The 26,504-nt window shown below is 37.5% G+C and overlaps 1 protein-coding gene across 2 annotated transcripts in view; it reads right to left on the bottom strand.

Moving 5' to 3' along the window:
- LOC110830847 (uncharacterized) overlaps positions 1 to 26,504 on the bottom strand; it is a 180,336-nt gene that overhangs the window by 10,969 nt on the left and 142,863 nt on the right. Inside the window, exons 5-7 of one of the 2 annotated variants that reach the window (XM_022066186.2) lie at positions 21,110 to 21,136; positions 16,424 to 16,662; positions 541 to 632 (exon numbers count right to left, since the gene is read on the bottom strand). In XM_022066186.2, coding sequence (XP_021921878.1) covers positions 541 to 632; positions 16,424 to 16,662; positions 21,110 to 21,136 — 358 coding nt within the window. The remainder of the gene's footprint in view (positions 1 to 540; positions 633 to 16,423; positions 16,663 to 21,109; positions 21,137 to 26,504) is intronic. The other variant, XM_022066187.2, reaches the window with a different exon arrangement.

Genomic DNA, 26,504 nt, shown 5'->3' with positions numbered 1-26,504 from the left:
GCATTAGCGGTCCACAAAATACTCCATAAATTTCAAGGTACATAAACTATGCGACTGAGAAAGTAACGTTAAACAAATTAAGACAAAATGTTGGCATAACATTATTTTACGTCAGCAGTCAGTTGGTATTTAATTAAACTATAAAAAGGAGACTGCATGATTCTTGGTTGTGGGAGGTACGTATATAATGTTCCGAGATATGCAAAATTGTCTTCGTATTTTCATAAAACTGATTCAGATTCTTTGTGGGCTTTGGATGTTTTATGCTTAACTCTTGCAGAAAAGAGAACAAAGATCAGGTTGTTAACGCTGAATTCAGATAGAATTTCAAAGCAGGTGGTAGATATAGTTACCACTGGGTTCCTTTGAGTTATGAATATGGTTAAAATATGTATCTATATTCGTAAACAGTACGATATAGACGGATTTAGTCACCATACCTAAATGGAGGAACTGAATAGCAGCCCACAAGAAATAGCTCCGGTTGAACTAGCGGTGGCTGTGTCGAAATTGACCTAGTGAAATCGATGAAACACTCACCGACATCTCGGAGGACGGGTGATCGATAAACGTGAGCTCCGACTCCTCTCCGTCCAACAGCACACACACAGACTTCTCCCCAAACTCGTCATCTAAAACATAAAAGATCCACTTCACAAGTACTTTCGAGGAAATATGCAATTGAACGTTTCAAAGTAACTAATACGCCCCCCCCCCCCCCCCCCCCGATATGAAGGTACGCACAGCACATGTGGGTCCTGTTGTCTAAAAACGTAATCAACGAAATACAGAGAGCCGTAATTTTAGCTATTGTTTTGTGTGGGTGTTTAAATTCGTATCTTATATTAAGAGAAGAAAACAGATTGAAATTTTATCAAAATCCTTCGAAAGTTTCAGAGGAAGATTGGACGAACGAACAGACGGGAAAGAGAAATTAAACATTCTGAAAGGCACATTGAACTGTGTCCCTACTCGACTTTGGTCCAATCCAATTTGCTTTAAAAAAGGTTGAAAAGTTAAAAGGAATACAGAATTCTTTATAAATGGAAACGTTTGGTAAATTCAAGAGCATTGAACAATATCAGTTGATGATCAGTTAATGTACGATGCTTCTTTAAAACACAGATATCACTTGGAATAGGCCTATTTTTGGTTTTCGTCTATTTCCATACAGCCCTTCAGGACATTATAGGCTATCGAATGACAATTATAACTCTCACCTATCGTGGTTCAGCGTGTGGAATATTTTTGTTACCGACGTTATAAAATAAAGAAGTGATAGTTTGGGATGGCCTCTTACGCTGTAACGTTCTTACCAAGTTTTGTAATAATCGGTAAAATACTTCAACATTTGAAGAGAAAGCACACAGCATGGTAATTCTATAAGCTTATTTCATTTCATTAAAGAAAATATAGCAGGTCATTAAAAATGTAACTGGCAACTGACTTAAGCCTGCAAAAGCTTGCATATAGAACAGCTGTACGCATAAAGCAGGATTAAGAAGCTTATATTACAACGGCCAGAGTTTGACACTGCAGGTGTGAGCTCGTGTTTTTGTGTATTTAGTAGGTTTATGCTTTAGTTCTTGGCCAGGACAGTAATTGGACTTACTGAGGATTTCCGCGAGTATACTCAATGGTTTGAAACAGTGCGTAGTCTTACCTGTTCATTTCTCATTTTTTCACTTCACCGCTCACAACAATTTGACACAAAGTTATGGAAGTGTTACTAATTTTTGTATTTTTTTTAATGATATTCAGTGAAGACTTGCCTCGAAAGCAAATTGTATGTTGTTACTATTGAATCAATTGCAGATTTTGTGGAGAATTCTGCACGTTTTATATTATTCTTCGTAGCAGAACTTTAAAATGTTATTCTTTCATTAAAACCAAAAAATATTTTTCTTAATTTATTTCCTTTCATCTTGCCGCTTTTGTGCCGAGAGTAGTGGCCTTCTTTTGTTTCGACATGCAGGAGACCGCGCAAGACAGAAGGCATTGGATGTCGTGGTAAATTGGAAGAAAATTACCCATGACGCACACAAATGTCCTCATCACCACCTACGAATTTTTCGTTGTATTCAATAGCTCAAAGAGACGGGTTGTGTTATAAAATGAGAATCAACTGGCAGACCTCATCTGAGGCACCTCTTGATTAAATCTGATGTCCTTCCGTATAGAAGTCAAAGCAATCAATTTCAGGGGAGTATTTTATATCTTGGGAAACCAAAATCTATAATTCAATGTGTTTGACGTGCACCCAATACACAAGCGCTCATTGGTACTCTTTCTTTTGACGGAATTCAATTAACGACTTCTTTGTATTACATAAGAGGCCATTAATTATGGACGAAGCCAGAGCTTGGGGAATGGGAATATTTCTTGCGTCGTTACTGCAGGTGAAAATTCAGATCGCCTTTAGATTGCAAGGAACGTTCTGGAGTGTTGGTGAAACTGCGCTGTACGCTCTCCTCTGACGCAATAAATCTGGCCGCGGAAACCATCTCCATTTAATTTTTCCCTCCCCTCAAATTAGCTCAACTGTGCCCTTTGTAACCATTAACTAGAGCCTGCTAGATGGACCAAGTTAATGCTGATGACTTTGCAGAAGTAGAGCAGATCAACCCATTCCCGAGCTCGGTTGGTATGTTGGATCATAATTTAACGACGCTGTACCAGTTGAAGAGTTTATTTTGCTCTGAATCAGATGAAAAGAGGAACAGAGCAGTTAGTTTTAATGGTAGTGATTCGGAGTATATGCGGAGGTTAGTTGGTTCGAATCTCGGCTTTGCTACTGGCTAACTTGTTTGCAATTATGGTTTTTCTCAGTTTATTCACGTGAATGTCGTCTCCTTCCTCTCATTTACGTACTCATTATTAATAATTATCATACCATGTAACGCTTTAAAATCTCAACTGAAAGAGCGTTGTTAAATTACGTAAAAAGTAACCAGGAGATACCGGGGTACAGTGAACTAGAAAGGACTACATGCTGTTGTATGACTCGTCATTGATCTCGATGTACTAAGCAAACTGCTTAAAATGTTAAGATAACAGCTTCCAGTGCCAAGACTTGGTTCATTATATCATACATCCGTTTCTGCGCAATGAGTCTTTTATGAAATATTAACAACGGATTATAATTTAATGGTCCGATGAGATCAGAAATGAAACTATCCAGAAAAATGTATCGGGCACAAACGTTTAGGAATTAGCCGATAAATGTAGGGTGCTTCTTGAGGTGAAACATATGGATGAACAGACAAACAAATAGAATTTTATCTTTATGTGTTCACTTTATGAATTTAGGACAAAGAACGCGTAACAAAATTTTGTGTTTTGTGATACATTATGACGCTAATTTTAGTACCTTCGTTAAAATAATAATGTTTTTCTATACTGCTGTAAAAGTAGCAAGAACATATAAACTATGATTTCTAATTATATTCTCACTGAAAGGAATGCAGCATGTTGCTACAGTAATTAGTTTCCACATACGTCTACTCGTGTGGGAGCAGTGGACGTTTGTTTCACTCTTATTTAATTTGAGTTTCAAGTCGCAGATAAAACACCGCGATGGTCTTTTGTTCGTGTGAGTTACGGCCTGTGTAATTAGTTGCAGGTACGAAGTACATGACATATATAAGAAGACTTCGTGTGGATATTTCAGCCACATTATATACTAGAAGAGTTCGCTATGCGTTTATTTAATGCTCTGTGGAATCTACAGTCTGCTGGGTCATGGGCCTCATGTATTGACGATCTAGTTAGCGTAGTGAATAACAAGACTGTTTTCTGGCTCGATGCACCATGTAGTCGGTTGAAGTTTGCCAATGTTACAGAAGTGCATGCTGCCTCCATCATCAGGGGTATGATAAATGATGGTAATGGTGGAAGCAGTAAGCACCTCTGGAACTTCGGCAAACTTTAACCAGAGTACACGTCGAAAAAAAGTCAGAAGACAGCCATTTTCATAATCACTGCAGTTAGAATCTGAGATCTTGGCGTAGTGGTACAAATGGTGGTAGCATATAAGCTACTTAAATTTCGATCATAGATATTCTCGATGTGCATTTTTTTTTTTGGGTGCAACTTATAATCCCTGAGCGGAAATGATATTCTTTCTTCGTGATAAAAATTATGTACTAAACTGCACATAATCACAAATTATTTTGATAACAAAGCAAATGACACAATATATGTCTAATACGTTCTTATTTGTAAATCATTACAAATACAGAACATTGCAGAACATATTTACAGAGAAATATGTACATAACGAGCACGTATTTTGTTTCATTCGCCACTTGTTTGTAATAAGAGCAATTTTCATCAAATTTTAAAAAAAATTAATTTTAAATAAAATGTTACAGCCTACTGTATATTACAGAGTGTCGATAAGTACTTAAATAAAATTGCACCGACAATTTTTCATGCAGACATTCAGTACCAGATTTAATTTAATTCGGTCAGTATTTCTTAATGTGGAACCTCCTGACAGACACACAGGCGTTACTTCATCGGTATCCTTGCATGCAAACGAAGCATAGAATGCAGTTCTACCTGATTTGAATCAGACCGATGCTGTATTAAGTACTGTCTAATGATTTTTTGAAACGTGGTATTCGATCTGTGCACGTATCGATAACGTGCTCATTAGTAATCAGTTTGTATAAGAAGAACGTCTCAGTTACGAGGCATTGCTTTCACAAAGTTAAATTGATGCAATCAGAAGGAATGAAAACAAGAGGCAGTCATTTTTGTTGCGTGTGAAAGTTTGACATGGCCACCACGCGCAGGTGCGTGTATTTATTATACAAGTGCCTGATTTATCATCATACCATTACCTAGTTACTCATGTTGATTAAAATCTCGTTACCATTGTTGTGCTTGAACTTTGGCCTTGACAGGAAAAAATATCCGAAGCTAAAACTTCCCTTTCTTTTAATGTTAAAATGTAAGCTAACTTGGTTTTATGGATTCTGTGTGACTGGACGGAATCTCGCATCAGTAATAAAATACCGCGTATCATCATCATTATTAGGATCCAGAATTTCCGAGCGATTTTGACTAAAACCAGTATGGTAAATATAGTTGAAAACATCACATTTTTATTGCAACTTATCATGATTTCGATGTTAACATATCTCGTTCTCTGAATGAATTTATAGTAAATAACCTGCCATTTATTGTAACGGCGATGCTTCAATTAATGGATTAATTTAAAGATAAATCGTTGTTAATCTGCTAAAATATATGGTGCAGTACACCTGTATCTGTACTCTTCAGTTCGGGTCGTTGAGTCCTTTCTTACCCCCGTGGACTCTAATCGCCACCACGGGACTGAATGAAACCGCAAATGGAACGAAGGAGTAATCTATTCTCGTTAAAGAGGGTCCAGGCCCGACCCTAATGTATATGGCTTCGTGATTACAGTTCATAAGGGAAGTAAGGGCACATTGCAACAGCGCCGTTTGTCTCTTTGTTTCTTTAAACTAGCGCACTGCTGAGAGCAGCGAAAATACCATTACAGTGCTTTCGTCAGTACGGTGATGAACACGGACATACGCTATTTGTGAATGAGATAAAATAATGATATTTCTAAATTTAGAAAAGAACGAAGGAAATTAATCTTTTCCATACAGACACGAGGAATCATGCCTGTGTACTCTCTATTTATTCCATTCAGCATTAGACCGCTGTAATTATCTTAATCAGGAAGCATGCATTACTAGCGGCACAACTTGGAAATAGTTACATCACGTTTTTGTAATTTTATTACTTGAATTCTGTTGTAACGTAATGGTTCCAGAAAGGACACGTGATTAATATGTATCACTACGTTTAGTATAATCGCTAATACTACTGAGGAAAAAATCAAATCTGAAATTTGTTGCAACGCGCCACGGCCGTCCCTAAAATCCACACGCACTGAGGGAACGATTGGTTTGAAGTGAAATAACATTCGGAATTCGCAAGACCATGAGAACTGGGAAATTTCACTTAAATTTGATATACAAATATGCACGAAACCCTAAGAAATAATTTTATTTTGGTCCTGTCGATCTACTAACAATCTCTGGTTTATATTAATAAGTAAATAAATATATATTAAGTATTAATATTACAAATACCATAGATATAAAATCTAAAATAACCAATTTTAAAACGCTGTAGTCTAATCAAGACACGTAACACGAACACCTAGTGAGTTATTATGGGCCTATATGGGTACAGTCTTCTGTAGGCAAAATTATTTTCACTGCCTACAGGCTTGGAAGACTATTGAATAGAAGCCTTACTGAAAAGTTTCCATATTTCTAAACTTTCTTTTAACATTCAGGTAAGGTTGTCCCTTCATGCTGGAATAGAATTGAAGCTTGGTTTAATCCAAGTATAAGTTAGAGGATCAATAGCTAAATAAATGCATGTGACTGGAAGTGAGTCTCCTAAGAACGTTTCTGTGGACTGAACCAAAAACCGCAGGAGTTGGCAAAGTGAAGCAGAGGTTAGCGTTCCTTTTCATTGGCATCTCCCAGAACCGCATCTACCAAGCATTATGCTGTGTTTATGTGAAAAGAAAGGTTTACTTCTTCAGCGTAAAGGGCGTGGAAGAAGATTCTGACGTGTATGCCATTAATCCAACTTAACTTATTTCTTGTTTTACTCTTTTAAGTTTTTATTGTTTTATCTGCCGGATATTAAATTTTTAGTTTAGCCTTTCTTACACCAAATAAAAAACAATCCCGCCGGGTATGCAATTTTTTAATTATGGAGTTTATAATTTGGGAGAAATTAGAAATATACAAGTTAGCGAAGTGTATCAGTGGGTTGATATACCATATAACCAGTACCACAGACTTTGTGTTGATATTATACAAAGTTGAAATTAAGTTAATTTATACAGTAGATAATTACGTAATTTCAGGCTCAAAACACAAGCACATTCAGAATAATTTAGTTATTATTGTCGATTCTCATCATCTTACTCCTTACTACAGCTGAAAGTTTTACGTATTAAATTATCGATGAGAAAATGTTTAATCATCGGTTCTTAATAAAGGGAAGAAAAGTTACGCCTGGAATCTGATGAAGCAAATAAGCAGACATTCGTTATTAAAATTATATATTATTCACATACCACTTACTCATTGAGCATTTAATCACTTATATTGTGCAGTCATTCGGCAAAGACCTACTCAGTTAGTTCACTCACCAACTTTATCGCTCAGTCACTCGCCTATTAACTCAGTTATGTGACCTATCGGTTATGCATGCAAATATTAAACCTTGGTTACTGAAAGTAACACTTCGATAATTAAGGATTGAACAAAAATATTGTTATATGTAAGTGCTGAATTATTTTCAAATTGTGTGATGGTGGCAGTATTAAAGTGAGACCTGTCTTGCACTCTCAGGTAAAAATAAGGTTTGAGTATGTCTGAGAACAAATTTCTGAGGAAAAAAGAGGAGGCTTGAAGCGATTACATTGTGAGAAGCCTGATAACGTAATAAAAATTACGGAATTGTTTAATAGAATCACGCAGCACAAATTCTCCAGTACAAGATTCATAATTATAGATAATCAGCGTGATATATTACTAGACTGAAAAATGAAATGGAATCAGATTAGCTTAGCATTTAATAAACATGAAATACATTTTAGTCTAAAGACTTTAAGGAAAATAATTACACAGAAAACGTAGCTGTAGATGGGAGGATAATGTTTACGGATCTTAAGGATTAAGAATTACGTGAACTTGATCCACCTGGTTCAGGAGAGGTCCTGGTTTCGGATTGTTCTGAACACGATACTGAACCTTCGGGATAGGAAAGATGTGGGGAATTTCGTGACTAACTGAGCGGCAGTTAACTTCTCCAGAAGGTCTTTACTTCCTGGATTTAGTTAGTAATCTCAAGTAAATAGTCTCACCGCGGTACTCGAATCGACGAGCCGCAGGTATTAGACGGCTCTCGCAGTTATTCCAACTTGCTACGACGCTGTCAGCAGACACATACGAGACAGGGGAACTGGTAAAGCGGAGGACGAATAATTAAATAAGAGCAGGTGGTGTGGTAACGGCTAGGTTGAGACTACCTCGAAACGTAATTAATTTGCATAATACAGTACTTAATTTTTTTGGTTCTGTGATGTGCACATTTGTTATTTGTTATTCGCTGATAATGGAAATAAGGACCTGGAATAATTTGTATCTGTAAAGTCCAGTTCTCACATTCACAACATATTTCGCTATGAATAAGATCCTCCTGCATCTACGTTTATTTGTACAAAATAGCCTGTTATTAAATGTTTTCAGCCAAACATTTTCCACAGATTACTTGATTCACTCATAAGTCATCGTCAAGATTCTTTATATAACTACCTTAGTACACGTTGCGAAGTTCCTCAACATGTGTTCGTACACTCCGTGTCTCGGCTACTTCACATCTCTTAAGTAAACACAATGTTCTGAACACGTTTCTCTTAAATATATTAGAGCAGTGTACGTACTGTAAATTCGTTTGTGATTTCATTACTGGAAACGACAGTACTTCACTTTTTAACAATCCGATCCAGCTACAACGAACAGAAAAATAATATTTCCAGCATGTCATGTAGACACGCTCTTCAGTTATGAACAACTGTTCGTCCAGGTTATGAGAACACTTCCACGTTTACTCCTTCAAAGCCCATCGATTGCAGCTGTCCATTTGACAGCTTCATGATTTTAAGCACGTCTCTCAACATGCCTCTTATTGTTTCCCGGATAAGTTCGTTTATTTGCTGACGAGCGTATCTGTTGGGTGGTAGTAAGTTTAACTTCTATTCTGGAAGTACCTGGTTCAAACCCCGCCAAACTGTGGCTGTCATTAAAGTTTACCAACGTTTCAGAGGTACTTGCTGCGTCCATTATCAGGGCCTTGATGATGAAGGCAGCAAGGACCTCTGAAACGTCGGTAAACGTCTACTAGACTACGCGGCGCAACAACCCGGAAGACAAGCATCTTCAAAACATTTTTAATTACCACTAACGTCAAACGCGATTTGTGTTGATATCTCGTTAACCTGGCAAACTTCATTTGAAACATTTGTACATTTGTTTGTTATGCCGAGTTTAATGTAAACTTTATGTAAGCCTATCTATCTATCTATCTATCTATCTATCGATCCATTTATCCATTTTTAAAAAAAATTGCCTTGAATTTGTGTTTGAAAATCCCGTCGCCTTCTTCTGCCATTCTGTACTTGCGACGGGTTTCTACTAAAAACACGCTGACACCAGTGCTAATATGCCCAAGGTCGACTAAAACACTCTGACAGGTGTTTTGACAGTTTAAGTAGACCTAGTGCACCCGATGATAACAGGCATCGAACGCATCGCATGTACAAGGGAGATCCATTATTTGATTGTAGCGATGCGTGTAGGTTATATATATATCTTTTGTGCCTGGTAAGATGGGACGAAGTCGGATGTAATTTGTATAGACAAAGTCTTTGTTACCGAGTACGAGCAATATACCATTTTAACCCGATTATGAAGAACAATATAAACAAGAAAAAATTAAGAGAGTTTGCGAGCAAATTTTTGGATCAGGAACGCTAATTTCAAGGATAAAACTGTAAAAAAAATATATATATTTTTTAAATACAAGGTCTGAATACTTTGGCACACTAAAACTGACCTATCGCATTTTATGTGCTGCGACTGAACCAGCCGTGCGCTGGAGCTCAGCTTGCGTGTTAGGCGGGGAGCTTGCCGTCGTGGTACAAAGTGCGAGCTATTTGTGTGAGTAATCATGACCGTTTGTTAACCTACTGACAGCGGGATAAATTTAGATTCTCTGGAGTGGCGTGCTGAGAAGAGAGGAATTAAAATTAGAATATACATAGAACAAAGGGAACGCCAGCCGCTGGCTCTTTGAGGAGCATCCTCGGCCAATCTTAGGCAAGAGAACAGAAAAAAAAACTTTTATCATGTAACATTATAAGAGGCATCAGAAGTATATTGCAAACTAATATATATGACAAGTATAAATAAATACATACTATAAGGTAATTAATTCACAAATTCAGTAAATTTTGCTGATAGTCGTGTCGAACGAGCCACGAAATATTGAGGTTCTCACGACGACGAGTGTGAAGACTGCTGTCTTTTGAAATAATGAATCGTGTGTTCTGGTAGATGCTGACACGTTTCAGAGAATCATACTTCCTCCACCATGGGGCGAAGAGTAAGGACCTGGGGGCACCTGAACCACGCCCAGGGAGGAATGAGGACTAGACACACTAAACACATGGGACAGGAAGTACAGGATGTAGAATCAGGATAGGAAGGGACAAAGGTTACAAGGAACAGAAAGAAGAAAAGCAAAAATGCAGATAAAATAAATGATTGAATATCCGGAAACACGAATAAAAATCTGATATACAGAAGAGAGAAGAAACTCTTCTCTGAAGTTGATAGTCTTCTGTGACATGGCTCCGTTAGTCTGGCAGACGTTTACCGACGTTTTAAAGACACTTGGTGCTTCACAGACAGGTCCCTGATGATGGACCATAAGGCGCAATATTACAGAAGACTACCATCTTCATACTTGTCCCCGTGAGAACGTGAAATCTCACCAAGCTTCGCTTTTTTCAATCTCCTCTTTCATCTAACCCACTTCTCCGCGCACGAATTACTTTTTGCTCTAATTATGGAGTCGGTGAACGCCTCTACACGTTCGTCAGCTTCTAGCAGGCTTCACGACGCAACATCCCAGAATATAAATGTTCAATTGCATATTATTTAATTGCTGTGTATGCACTGCGGAAGTTACTTATCGTCGGAAGAATCAAAAAATTTGTCGGAGAGAAAGCGATAAGACCTTTTTTCAGTTTATGGGAGACAGAGGCGCCCGGTCGTATTGACGGCAGGTTACCGCCCTACTGTGGAGAAGCTCTCGCAACGTTACCAGTGTTTCTAAAGGTGTTTATTTCTCAACACACAAAATCATTTTATAATGGAGCTGTGTACGTAGGTTACTTCCCTAAACAAAACTGTTATACGAATCTTAGAAAAGCACAGTTTAATCTCGTAAATGTGATGTTTCCTAAAATAAAACGATCTAAAGATAAACATAACATTGCTAAGATGCAACTATGTTTACGAACGTGTTGTATAAAGTTGTTTGTTATCGTTCTTTTCAAATGTCCATTATACAAGCAAATCCACAGCCTTATAGATGTTCCGCTCTGTGTTACTGCTTTCAAAATAGGGAAAGGAAGCTGTGGGAGGTATAAAATGAAATTTAATGTTAAGTGGAAACTTAAGCTACCACGTATAACGTGTTAAGCTTTTATAAATGGCATACCTAATAATAGTAATTTTTTCTTACTGATCTGTGGGTCTGCGTAGACCTGTAAAGCGGTATTCTCACACACTCTTTGATCTAGCTCCATTGAACAAGAGACTCTGATAGTCGTTCTGCTTCAAAAGTAGTTTACCGCCATTTATAGAACCCGAAGGTTCATCACCGTTTCAACAAAAATTCGAGATTAGTTTCTACCTTGACCCAAATGAATCAAGTATGCATCCTTACACCCTATTTCTTCAAGATCCATACTAATTGGATTCTGTTGGGCTCTGATGATTGTGTGATATAATCGGGTTTATTGGGTTTTTGAACCTTGGACGTTGGACAAAGTCCAGAAACGCAATAAACCTGACTAACTCCATTTTAATGTTAGCCTGAATCTTCCAATTGACCTCTTCCCTAACGATTTTCAGACTAAACCTTTTATGCATTTCTCATCTATCCCATTTGTGCTATATGCACTGCCCATTTATCGTCATTGATTTTATCCACGTTATAATATCGATGAAGATCAAAGAATTTAGGGATCATTCTATAATAATTTTGTGTAATATCGCTCTTATATAATTTTAACCAATGGTACCAAAGCACATAAAATAATTATGTTTCAATACACCAGTATCAGTTCTTACAAGTCTACATAAAACATTTTGATGTTATAGGTCTGGTTGCTACCCTTTATCTTCTATACGTCTTCTTCCACGTTAATTGGTTCGTAGTTTATCGTATCATTTATAAAGGGCACTTCTAACGTCATATTCGGTATACTGTAAATGCCGCTGGATTCGATGCATTTCCATGTAACTATCGGACCAAGTGGGTCACAGTCCACGGAGTTGGACACAAAGATCCCGAGAGTACTACGAACAGAATTGCATTCTTAAGCCACTATATAACAAATCCAGACAGAACTGAGGAGACGTGTTGCCAAGATAATTGAATTCTTTAGCATGAAACTGGTGCAAGCAAGAAGAACTCGTTCTGTTATTTTATTTAGCAGATAACTTGTCCCGGACATTTTGACACAAGATTAACGCCGGTAGAGTTACAGATGACCGTCATCTGGAATACTGAGCCGTGTGGTCTGGTAAGGCGATCACCTGGTGATGAAGGTAGCAAACACCTCAGAAACGTCGGCAAACGTCTACCAGACTACAGGGCGCAACATCACACTCGCCACCTTTAGAACCTGAAATCTCACAATGTATTTAGAGTTATTTAGTCTATGTTTCTGTGAACTCAGTATTAACTCGTCTTCACGTCTTTTAAGTTTCTATTTGTTCTCTAGGAGCTTGTAAAATAAAGCTGAACATACCTCATTTTAGCCGCAGTCTTTTGATTCCTGACATTAAGACAGATAGTAACTAGTGTCTTTATTAGAGACAAATTACGTAAATGGATGTGAATGCATACTGTTGTTCTTTTACATTTAAAGTAATAAGCAGATATTCTAAATTTAAGATTCGATTTATTGGACACGTGTATGGCGCCACAAAGTTAGCGTCACTCACAACTGATTTATGCTTTGTTTACAGAAGCACTTCTTTGTGGGGCTGAAATGACGTCTGTTTCCAGTTCCCAGGGTCTTGTTGGATACAGACAGCGTGTTCTTAAACACAGTTCTGTTGAGATTTCAAGCTCTCGTGGAAGCGAGTAAAAGATGATCGATTGTCTTCTGGACTGTTGCGCCGTGTACTCTCATTGACCGACGTTTCAGAGGTGCTTACTACCTCGAATAGAAGGGCGATGAGTACTTTACTTTAGGACCGAAAACTAATGTCGCTGGAAAAATTCATGGCTTCTGATAGTGCGACATAATTTGTTCTATGGCGGTGGTTCAGATGTAAGATTTACTCTAGGACAACAAAATTGCTGCTGCACACATGCTCGAGATTTGTTAATAAAGTGGAGGGCATTTTGTAAGTGACCTTTTGCGACTATAATTTTATAACATGATTACTTTTAGATACGATATTTGGATTAAAATGGCTAAGGAATTTCTGATGTTATTATATTGATACTGATAATGTCAGTAATAATCATGAGTAAGTACAAGGCGCTTCATTTTTCATATTCTAGTACGATACTTTTTAATTTACGTGGTCTGTAATGTTTATTGAAGTTTTGTAATGAAAATATCTTTCTTTGGAATATTGTGCCGATTTAATCTTTGAAGTTATTTCGAATACAGTTACTTGATTTTGAATAGAAAATATACCTGTGTGGTGCTCAGATAAATATGACTTTTCTCGAGTAAAAAACTTATTTTGAAGTTCCATGCAACAGAGGGACCAGAAGTATAGATTCTTTGTTGTGTGCGATTACGTATTCATTGCACATTTTAAATGCAAATCTGATATTTATACTCTGTCGTATCTCTGTCTTCAGGGAAAGTTTCCTTTACTGGAAAGCACGAGAGTACAGTACCTTACCTTCACAGATACTAAGATAGCAGAAAGTGATTCAATAAAAACTGAATAAAAGTTACACATCATATTTTAATCTTCTGTCTGCATCTCAAGTTTAACAGATCTGTAACTTCAAATTCGTTATATTTCAGAAGTTAAATTTAAACTGTACTGCTGTAGATAACTGAATAAGTTTATTTAAAAGATTTGTGTGGTTAATTTTAAAAAGGCAAACGAAAATAACTATATTGTGTTTCTTGAAAACAATAAAGTAGCTGTATCAAGGAGAATACTAAATTATTAGTGTGATTTTATTCCAAATAACACTGTCATGTTTGAAAACAATTAGACCATACAAAGTGATATAGACAGAACAATATTTTTTAGCTGTAAAATTTGATAGGTCGAAATAACCTAGGACTTGGTATACCGGCCGCTATAATAACTTAAAGTGGAGTTTTGGTGGTAACTGCGATGGTACATAACTTGACTATGAGACTAATTGGTGGATTACCAGGTTGTAAATCCACAGTTCATGAAGAAACGGTATAAGGAGTAAATTAGCTCAAAAATAATAAGTATGTCATCAGGGGTACCCGATTTGAACCTTTCCTGACTAATACTTTCGTAGTTTTCGGTCCGTGCTGAATTACTACTGCCTTTCGCTCTAATAAGAAAGGGAAGAGGTGCTATTGGGCTGACATCAAACCCCTGCGCTTCGAATTTTCGACACAGGTATTTGTCTTACTGCCAAAATTATTGAGAAGAATGCAGCTGATACCCGGAAATACTTTCCTATGAAGAAGCATGTACGTATCATGTAATTAAACTATGAAAATTAAAGTCGAAATAGGGCGTTATGTAAAGTGATTCTTAAATGAATTAAGGTCACTTAAACTTACACATGGAAATGACGGTGCAATTTGAGTGTCGTATGTCAAGATTTGCCGAAATGCAATAAAGGACTCAACAAATTTTTCGTAAAACTTAATGTTGGAACCTAAATAAGAAGACCTTTAAATTAAACAAACTACATATAAATAAATACGTGGGCATTCACCACAACGAGTTTGATTGAAATTGATTTAGTAGTCGGGGCTCTATTTCTAGCGGAAATGACGATTCTGAAAGGTGGTTTTGGAACTCATTGGTTTTTCCTTTTCGAAATGCACCTAATAAAATGGATTGGGTGACTTACTATAGGAGAAAATACTAAGAATCTCACCTTTGAGACTAGGGACTTCTCACACTACAAATCTTATATGTCCTGCTTGAAGCCCGAGACGTGTGTGAGTCAAAGTCATGTGACAGCAGCTACCTGGAGTACAATACTTCTACCCGACTCAAGTCTGTTAAGCAGACAACGGCAGAAGGACGTCACATATTGACTGAAATTCTCCGTATAGCATCTGATCTGCTAACATAACAGGCTGACACAAAAGTGTCTTTGCTTGAGCTTGTTTTTTTTAAAAATATCCTTATTTATTTATTTATATCTTCGCTACTTTATTTTGCCCCCCCCCCCCCCATTTATTCCTTCCTTCCTTTCTTCCTTCATTCCTTGCAGTCATGTTGATTTTTCTACCTTGCTACGCGCTGTTATTTTTAGCAGCAGGTCGCATTATCAGTAGAATAATGCGTATTTGAAATGCTGAGGGCAAAAATCTACCTCAGCTGTTCGCCGTTAAGAAACAAAGCGTGTCCAGTGGAGCCGTCCCGGTTAATCCTTGAAGATTGCCTTTGTTCGGATATGTTATGACTCACGCTGGCCTAAATCTCTTGTAGCTTTTATGTTTGGATTACCCTGCAGTGATTGAGCTGGCTACTGTCCGTAGCTTGACTCTATTCGAATTTAATGGCAGTTGTTTGCTGGACGTATTATTATGTGCTCATAAAACGTCACAGCATTGCAGTAATTCTTTTATTCTAGGAGACGGCGCTTGTGAGATTTCTGAGTTAGTACAACTCGACGTTCTGTAACATTTAGAAATTTCATGGTTCCTCCCAGACTGTAAAGTAATTATCATATTCTTTAAGGTTTGTGTCTGTAGTGACAATTTCAAAGTGATACCTTGGTATGTCCCCTTAATGCAAGGTACCCAAGGTACCCAACGCCGTCCTGCCCTCTCTTCTAAGGACTTCGCTTCTTGATTGCTGTTATGATGTCGACTACATTGTTTCATATTTTATTAGCATGATGTGCATAACGTGAAAGTATAATGGGAGGTCAAGTCTGCCTCACTTCCCATTCTCATACCGGGCCTCTGAATTATTCAGTGGATGTTGGTGGGATTTTCTGTACACTGAAATAATCGGTTTAAAATATTTTGATCCCGTCAGTACTTGTAGCCCCTGCTTTAAGTTACGTGAAGCACAAGTCATTTTTTTTAAAAAACGATGTTCTGTTCATAAAGATTGTACACGATCTGTGTGTATATATGACATATATCTAATTAAGATTTGTGGCTTCTATTCGAAATATTTCTCAGCACTTAACAAATACAATAATAAAATTAACAGCTTTCAGATCTGTAATATCAGTGGATAATACACCAACTGACAAATTTGTTCGCTCACGAAACATGATGTGGGAATTAGTTTGTTATATTATTCGCATGCTTGACGAAATTACCACCTCGAAGCTGTTATGTACTTACCTAGAGATGTATCGTACGCATGAAGGTATTCTGACGTCATGAACTGGTTGATGAGAGAGGACTTTCCGACACCCGCTGAGCCTAACATGACGACCTTGTACCCTGTCGGCCCCGGATTGCTGGTGCTGGATTCTCTCGAGGAAGCCAAAGACGTCGTGGCACTGGTTCTGGCTGAGCCAGGGTAGGAACTGCCACCAGTGGTCACCACTGCTCCTCCACCAGCGGTCAGATGTTCCGTGCTGCACACAGCAATCAAAAACGCATTTTATTTAGTAATTCGAAAGTTGACTGTTAGATGTTTAAATGTTTGTATGGAGAAGGCAAAGGTAGACTGGTTACGTTTGTAACTTTCTGTATTAGTCTTAAATTTATTCCTCGGCCGTAAATCGGCCTCTTTTCAAGAGGCTTCCCCTCCACAATTTTGAAATTTGTTCTTGTTTTCCCAGCCGGGTGCTCTATTTCTAGCTCATACTAATGTCTGCAATTTTCATGTAACTTACAGGAAGTTTAATGGTTGCATAGAAGTCTCATCTACTTGAAAGCACAGTTTACACTGTGTAGAATGAATGTCTTCTGATAGTTTGGAATAACCTGAAGCAAAACCACGATGATTAATGGTTTTCTTGTCGACGACGTCACTTTGCTCCGTAACTTAGGTTTGCAGCAGTGCAAATTCCCCTCGACGTAAAGTAGGCTATTATTCTTTAATGGAACATGGACTAGCTCAGCAGTAGCGCGTCTGACTCTCATTCGAGTTGTATCGATATCGAGATGGAACTCGCTGACTAACGGTCTGCTTTGAAAACTCCGGGGCACAAAGTTAAAAGGTACGAAGCCCGACAACTTCCATATTTTTCTCACCGAGCACCACCATCCTTTCATCTGATATTTGGTACTGAAAAATCAAAGGAAACTTCGCATTTTTCACGAGTGAAGTCACTAACTTATACCACAAGTTAAAGAACTCTTATTATTTTGGTGTATGCAAGTGGCCATTTATAATAATTTATAGGGTACTCTGGACTTTGCATTGTGGGAAACTACAATTTTAACTATCTTTTGTTTTCGGACTTTAAGCATGACCTCTAGTTCTGAAGGAAGAACACAGTATTGGATCTAATAAAGGTGACGTAACATAGGAATGTAGAAAATAGATCTAAGTTACGAAAAGCGACATGCATTTTGTGCACATAGTATTTTTAGGGTGATTAGAGGCATCATGTGGGAATAGTATAGGCATAACATGAATAAAACAGTAATAAGTGACTGCACAATTTTGGTCAAGAGTTCGTGGAAAGAGACGCTTGGGATACATACGAGTAGACAGGATGATAATATTAAGAAAACAGTGGACTGAATTGAACTGTCTCGGAATAGAAACCAGTCCACAGGCTTCGTGATGAAGATGATAAATCTTTGGTGTTATGAAAGCAAAATGTTTCTAGATGGAGTTGTAATCCCCTAACGGGTTTCATTTGAACTTATTAAGAAAGATGGTGGGATGGTTGGTTAGTTATTTATGCCCGAATAACAGTAACATGAACAAAAAACAAGAAGAAAGTTATGCAATTAATAAGTTGCGTAAAAAAACGATAAAAGTGACTTTGAAAGCGTTTTCATAACCAAGAACATTGTTTTAAAAAATATGTGTGTACAGTAGGCGGTTTGTTTTATCGTTATTTTTGAAACTGTTAATAATGAAAGAGAATTCCTATTCGTTGTAGACAGAGAGAAAGGGATATATATATATATATGAAGACGACTGTCTTCTGAGATGTTACGTCCCATAGTAAGGTAGAAATTAACCGACGTTTCAGAAGTGCTTCCTACCTCCTTCATCAGCCCCTAATTGTTAACGTTTAGAGAAAACTTTATTACAAAATTTATAGACAGGCCTACGTTTATAATCTGTTGCTAAAATTGTTTGGCATATCGCAATTCTCAAATTGCCCGTTATGTTCGTGTTTAGTTTGAAATGTATTGATGCTCCGCACAGTAGTTTTGTAATTTACAGTCGACTAATTATAGACTATTCGTATCTCGCGCAAACTGCATTATAACTCGTCAGAAGACAGAAGGCCTCCATCCACATGGTGGATCGATAAATTCATAAATACGTCGTTTATGACTACATTAACTGAAAATTGCATTCTTCTTGTGATAGTGATTAGCGTTTAATCATGAAATACTAACAGCAAACTAATTAAATGATAACGGTAATTATTGTCGTAGTAGTAGTAGAAGATACAATAATGGCAGTAGTAGAACTAATAATGATATCCTTTGTAGCGATAACAGTGTGTCGTCGGTATTATGTTATGTTTTAGGACTGTGTTATCTGATGATTTTATTCAGCGATTAATTATTACGGATGTCACCAAATTGCATGCTTGAAGGTAACAGCAAAATTGTGTGTTTTACAAATTGAAATAAATTCGTAGTACTGTTTTAGGCCGTCACTATTTTCTAATATAAAAGCTAGAAATATGAATAAAACACGAAATGTGAGAGAAATGTGAAGTTTTATGTGCGTGGTGATTCAGTTTGTCTTCCATTCGGCATTCAAGTTCTTGCTACGGCAGTGAGAAGCATCTGAAAGCTGGAGACTGGAAAGTGCATGTGCATTTTCGAATAAAATTTTCCATGTCACCGATTTTAACTCTGCTTGTTACTTGTTTTAGTTACCTCCACAGCTGAAAAACTTCACGGGGCAGCAAGAAGATAATCGATATCTCAAATTTTTTGCGTACGTCTGAATTAAAATATTGTCTGCGTCTAAAGTGGTTCTATGCTCGAAGACCAAAAGTAAAGGTGTAGACGCTAGCACCATTTCAAATTCGGGTGGTCCCCGTTTCCAGTGTTGGCCCCGAAACTGACTATCCCAGTTGAGGTTTCTTTGTGGTTTCCGTCAATCAGTCCAGCCAAATCCTGGGATAGTATCTCAACATAGCGCACATCAAAACCCTTTCCTCTTCACCATTCCACTGTCTGACGCTACATAGCCTGCGAAGTTATTAAACTTCGTTAAATAAGACATCAAGTAACGAGCATCTGCTCTCACAAAACGTATTTGTTACTTAATTCCGCTAATCTGCCCTTTTGAAAGCACACGAGAAGTAAAAGTCTGATCTGTTATTTTTCCCGATGTAGCCGCGTCTGGTCTCTTTGTCTTGAAGACGCTTTTGATAAATACCTAAGTCACAATCCCGTTACACTCAGTTACATCCGTGAAGTATGCATTTATTTTGCAGAGCGCTCATATCCAGACGCTCTCCAGTATTTTATGATAACACGCAAAGAGAAGAAAGCACAAATAAGTATAAATAGTAAAAGCTGTTTCAGTTGACAAGTGGATTTCAGAGATTCGCAGAATTAAACGACGTGGATTCAAAAATTGCTTAACAAAATAGACGTGTGTGTAACATGTCGCCGTATAGACTACAGAGGTCAGTGACTCGTGGTTTTGTCATAGCTCAGGTGGTTGGTCGCCGACTTCTCACCGCAAAGGCCCTGGTATGTACCCTGGGGGAATTTTTAGTGGACAAAGTTTCACCGGGACAGGTTTATATCCAAGTCCGTCTCCTTTGTCCTGGAAATGTCATTCCAACTCTGCTCCATATTAATTCGTTTATCATCTGGGGGATGTACAGTGGGCACAGAGACATAGTATTATCCCATCGGAACTGTTACAGTGACACGATGACTCGTCATGTACCGTCCCAGGATCAAAATAATTCTCGGAGCTGAAATTTTGTTGTTTTCGATTTTCGTATGAATTACCACACGACACTTTACGAGGATCCGTCCTTAAAGACGCTGTAGTGCGTCCAGTGTCGCCAGTTTTGCTCATATGTCGCATGTAAGTTGTGTTGTTATCACAGAAAGTTGGTAACTGTTAAGATGGGGAGATATCCAGAGAAGTGATTTCCATACCGAGTTTCATTGAAATCTATCAGTGCCATATTTGGATCAGGGGGAAGAATGGACATACGCTGTGTGATAAAATAAAGGCTAATGAGAGGTGTTAGTAAAACAGCATCGTTGGTTTTCGCCCATTTAATAATAATCTAAGTACAGCCTCTTCAATTACGCACCGGATGAAACTCTTAGTTGCATGCGCTTATTTTATGTACAGGATTGGGTTCGTGTCTTTAACAGAGATACTCTCCCAGAAAACACAGGCATAATTGAATATAATACTGAAGTTATGAAAACGACCATGACAGTTATAATAATGATTATCGTCTTTTCAAAGTATAACTCTTAAGATAGGTCCGGTTTGAATGTGTCTGCTTCGAGCTACGTTTTATGAAATTTAGGAAATGTAGGAAAGCGAAAGAATGCTCCAATCCTGAATACACTGTTCCCAGACGTGTACCTTGAATTTAGTGTCTATTTATTTCAGATATGTTGAAAATTGTAATTAACAATTAAAATATTACGCTGTTTAAAGAACAAATAAACCTCATTCCAAGATCTGGGATATTAGACTGAAGATGAAGCATGTTATATTATTCCTTTCTGTTTCCAAAACAAACACTTTGAACGAAATACTAACTAAAAATTATGAAGTTCTTCGTTATATAATTTTCTCTATTCTTCTGAAACTTTTTTATTTTTTAGGTCCAGATAATCTCCTCAGCAATTACAACGCAATATAAATAGTGTGCCGAAATGTTAATTTACCTTTCATCTCCAATTCGGTTGGCAAGTCTGAAAAAAGAAGAGATTGTTTGTCTTAATATAAATCTGTTATGAAAATAATTTTCTACTGCTACTCATTAGTATAGATAATTAAGAATAAATAGAAAATCTTATTTCAGTCAGTACATGGTAAAGGATTACTCTTCCACGAAAGCAAAAATTGTAACCAGGTGAACCTCGGTTTTACAGAAGCAAGAATTTCGAAGCTCTCTCTTGGTATCAGTCTGCCAGTTCATACAATTTTGCTTAAGCTTGATCGATTTCGGTCTTTAAATCTTGACTGTTTATCTAAGATACATTTTAACCTCTTTTTATACCTGTGAACAATAAATGTACACCAATAGAAACGAGGGAAGCAAAGTTACAAACAGCGCTTTTTAAAATCTCTCTTGCGCTCAGGTATAGGGCAACTTTCTGCTCTTATTTAAATGAATATTTGGTAATAATTTTGTGTGTGAACTATAAGGTGGCAGGTGGTTTAGTTTATAGCAAGCTTAAGATAACGTCATCACGACTCACTGCCAAACTTCGTATCTGTGGAAACATCCTAAAGGAAGCGAGGGTGTGAAAAGGGTGTGTGGCTGTCTGCAGTCTTGAGGCGTTTAATCTCGTGGCAGGGATTCTGTGAATTCGCCTCATGACAAAGTTGTCACTCGTTCATCGTTATCGCCTTGTATTCAGAAAGGAAGCCTCGATTTCGGACGTATGTACTGTCGTGGGAAATTTGCTTTGTTAGTTCCTGGATTATTTTACCTGCACTGTATTAACCGAACACGCCAATTAGCATCGAATGTAGTGAAAGGTTGGACGCGAATTTTTATCTGTGAGAAGGAAAATGATTGTTTCTCTATTTTATGAGTACGTTTAACGTTGTGTTTTCTGGCCAGATGTTCCATTGAGAATGGCTGTATTCTGGGTTGTTGGTCTGTGTAGTCTGGTCAGGACGATAGCCCTGTTGATAGAGATGGCAGGCATTTCTGAAACGTCTGTAAAAGTCTACCGGACTACACGGGGAAACAGTCCATAAGACAGCCATATATTAATACCCGTCGCCGCGAGAAACTAAAATCTCACAAACCAGGAATTATTTTGATCTAATTGGACACGTTTTGTTAGTTGAGCTTGCAGAGAGTTTTGTAATAAATGTGATTTTATAAACTGTATACAGTTTTATAACTAATTGCACAGCGAACATTTATTGACGTTTCCCGGATGTGTTTTCAATACAGAACAATCTTATTTTTCATGAATATTTAAATTCGTCATTTACGAGCTTGACCCTGCAAAACATTGTAACTAATTTCCTATAAATTCCCAGAAATGTAACTATATTAATGAAAATTACTTACTCTATCATTTATAAATAAAAAAGATTGATAACTGGTATGGGACCAGTGTAACATATCGAGCTTTTGATTCCAGTTTTGCAATTTTTCCCCTTTTAGACCACGATGTAGCGGTGCATTATTAGCCTCATCAATTCCGGTGAGTAATTTATGGCTATAGGAAGCCATGATTCTTCTTTTATTATGAATATGTGGATGACGGTTCCGCTCACTACGAAGCATCAGTCAATTAATCAACGAACCAGTCAGTACTTGGTCAGCCATTGACCAACCACCACCACGGGCCAAGAATTTGATGCGTTCTGTCAAAGAGTCAGATGATTGATACGTTATTTGTCGACACTGATTTAATTACTAACGTTATATGTTTATAATTCCTGTCTTTGATAACTGGATTGTGATGCAATATAATTTCCGTACGAACTGACTAAACGTTTCTTATAGAAGAAACTGAATTTTCAGTTTCACTGTTACCAAAGCCAAAGTGACAATCCTTAGCAGAACGTGTGTATAAAATATTAATGACTTATTGTGATTGATCTCTGTAAGGGGATTGTGATATTATACAGCATTGTATCTTCCCTTAAATTTGTACTTTTCACCACCATTGCTATCCCTTGGATCATGCCAAATATATCCCATTTCTCTTTTATTTAATTCAGGTCTTGAGTAGGTTTCTCGTATCGGTAATGCAAATATCACCTTGAGACCAGGAAGTTACCTGTTGAGAGAAGTCGTACAACCAGGTAGAAGCTAGTCAAGACGTACGTTAATCAAGTAATCGTCGGAAAGTCGGTCACGCAGCCAGTTACTGTGAAATTGTGATGGTTGTTGGACCATGCTCTTGCTTGCGATGTAAACCATCTATTCCAGGAGTCGAGCACAGAACGAGGCTGGTTTATTTATAAGCGTTTCTTTAGAAGTCTGTTTACTAAGCTCAAACAAGTAGGTACGTTTCTTTTAACATTGTACCTTCTTAGAAAACATAGTCCGTTAAAAATAACTCTACTAAAAAAATGGCATATTTCTCGCGATTTTTTTAACCCCTTAGAACCGAAACTTTTCTAAATAATATTTAAGAACTTAGTCCGTACCGCAACGAAAACACAATCCACCACTGTTACGGAAATAAATTTGTTAATGCTGTTTGAGGAAATACAAGGAAGTACAAAATGCAGGATTATCGATTGTTAAAATAGGTGTTACATATATCACTGCAATCTAAAGGGCTAAATTGTTTATAAAATACAGGTTTTCCAAGAAGATATATACACACAACCATTACATACGTCAGCATTGTGTGTACGTCTCTTTTTGGACGACCTGTATGCTTGCTGTTGGTATGGAACGAGTGAAAACACGTAGGTGCTGCTGTAATAACTGACTTGCCGTTTGTTTAACATCTTCGCCATACGCCACCAACATCTGACGTTTACGGCATCAAATGCGAACAGATTGATTCCGGTGAATCCAGAACGATACAGCTGAAAGCTTTCGTGGACTACTACTGTAAGGCGTCTTAATGTCCTAAGAATACCCACAATGCATGTGACGAGAATGTAAATGATATTTTGCCTAGTAGAAATATGTACGATTGTAAACGAACCTCAGGCCGTGAAATTGCATTGCATCTTGGTAAGCCACACAGTTGTCAGTCAAAGACGCTTTTATTTTGAGTGGAATTTGACAGTAACCATTCTTAAATGCTTTTTATTCTGTAGTTTTAAATAAATTAGTGTCATGCCTTTATATTTAACGAAAGTGAAGTGGTGTAACACATAGTTGAAATGTGTTTCAGGATCTATTTTAGTATTTAATAACAGTGTAGTAGTAATGCGGTAAATGTAAAGATGACCTGAAGATGGGTTTATAACCCGAAACATATCATGGCAACTGAATTAAATACTAAAAATAATTCAAAATTGTTGTGTGTAGACGGATAAAGATAACATTTTAGATACATCTGCTTGTCTTCAGTCGCGTGATGGACTAAGTAGCAGATGTGACGTAGGGCGTGATCATCCTCCACTGTTACCCATAAATCAACTCGAGAATGGATAATCCGATTTTAATTCAATTTTAAATTGGAGAGATTTAAGGCGAAGTGTTGAAACATTTCAATTTTTATTTCCATTGGGCAGTTTTTACTATCACTTTGCATAGGATCATAAATGCTTGTTTGTGCTTTTCTCCAGTACAAAAATGTCACGCAAACTATTTTTTTTACTTTCCTTGGATAAAAATATAAATATGTTGCATAAATTGATTTTAGCTTATTTTTATAAGTATGCAATACTACTAATTAGTTACAGATTATTATAATCAAAGTTGACGTGTGCACTTAATTTCAGTTTTCGTCCTCCGTCTGGCGTCACCTGACATTTCCCCACCACGGACATTTTGTGTGAAATCGAAGCAGCTGGACTTAGTCGTAATAGAAAATAGTTTTAAGTTCTGGCCAGACACAGTAAACTGGATTTTTGTACAATAATTAAGAAACATGATTTTGGTTCACAACTGAAACACGAGTTTGTAGACTGTTTTGTTATTGTGGACATATTCACAGAAAAAGTCCCAATTATTAAACACAACTGAAATCTTTTCTACAGTGCTACAAGTCAACTTTCATCTAACCTCATATTTCTTTTTTGAGATTCCATAATAGTTATACGGTTACCATCACGAGCCATTTTCGTACTGATATGTTTACACTTTGTAACAAAAAGCAACAACGTTACTAACTTACAGAATTACGAACATATAAGTTAACTGGTCGAATTTATTTCTCAATTATGATATTAATATTTAACTTCCAGCACAAAAGAACAAAACGCGAGGCAGCCGTAATGTATGTATGCATGGGTCAGTTGCACAGGTAAGCCACGGCTTACTGATCGCCCTAATCGAGGAGGCAAGGACCTCTGAAACGTTGGTAAACGTCCACTAGGCTAGGTGATGCAACATTCGCATCATTACGCAACATTTCCAGGGCCTGTCTTTAGACGAGACCTACATGAGACGAGTAGATATTTCCAGTCCAGTGCACGAGTTGTAATGTCAGCGACCTCTGAGTTCGGTGCGCCTTATGGGATTGTCCTGGAGGATTGGACTAAAATGCAGGAAAGGGGGTTTTGTTGCACTGCGAGGGGGGAGGTAGAAGGGGGAAGATTTAAAGAGGATACGATGTTTGGAACATGCAGTGTTTCTTAGCTCCTTCGAGTTTGCTGTTATTGATCTGACTACGCCATACGAAGACCCACTAGTATAATATTTTTCGAGTAGCTGAACGATAAGGCATCAAACTGGTGGAGTATGAGAACGGCCGAAACTAAAATAAAGACAGATCCTTTCAAAGTAAACACTGAGACACTAAATGTAGAATTTCAGCCCCCGTCTACCGTGAAATATTCGGGATCACAGAATTTAGATGTCTCCCGTCAAAATACAGTTGATTTGGTGCTTTAATCACGAAGGGATCAACACTGTTTAATGTTATTGATTGTAGGCGTACGTGTAAATGGTACAACTCTCTCCGAAAGTAATCGATTGGCCGACGATGGTATTATCGCTTTCTGGACGTTCCCGTTACTATGTAACTGACAGCGCTGCGTGTAGATTGATCTGAAATTTTCGTGACACGGATCCATAAGAGTGGCTAGCACCTGTGAGAGACCGTGACTTGTTAGAACCGACGTATCATTACGATCACAAGGTACGAAGAACCCACAAATGTATACGTTGATTTCGTTTACGTTTGAACATCCTGTGTCGATTGTTATCATGGACCGATAAATAGTAGCTGCTATACCTAGAGAATTTTAAATTTGGAAGAATCAGATATTTTACGTTTTAATATCATCAGTACGATTAGTAACGATGTCTTCATAACATTTTACGCAGACTCAAATTTAGGAGCGTTCGCAAGTGAAGGCTCTAAAAATGTCATGCCTTAAAGTCACTGACTTTGCGTTTCATGAAACAACACAAAAATTGCTTACCGGATTTTCATTAAATTTGATACGGGGAAGATT

This window comes from Zootermopsis nevadensis, unplaced genomic scaffold, assembly GCF_977971745.1.
Source record: "Zootermopsis nevadensis isolate Lab colony 2312 unplaced genomic scaffold, Znev_1.0 Znev_ptg000004l, whole genome shotgun sequence".
Lineage (NCBI taxonomy): Eukaryota > Metazoa > Arthropoda > Insecta > Blattodea > Termopsidae > Zootermopsis > Zootermopsis nevadensis.
The sequence above is the reverse complement of the archived record's forward strand: the minus strand, read 5'-3'. Positions and strand labels throughout refer to the sequence as shown.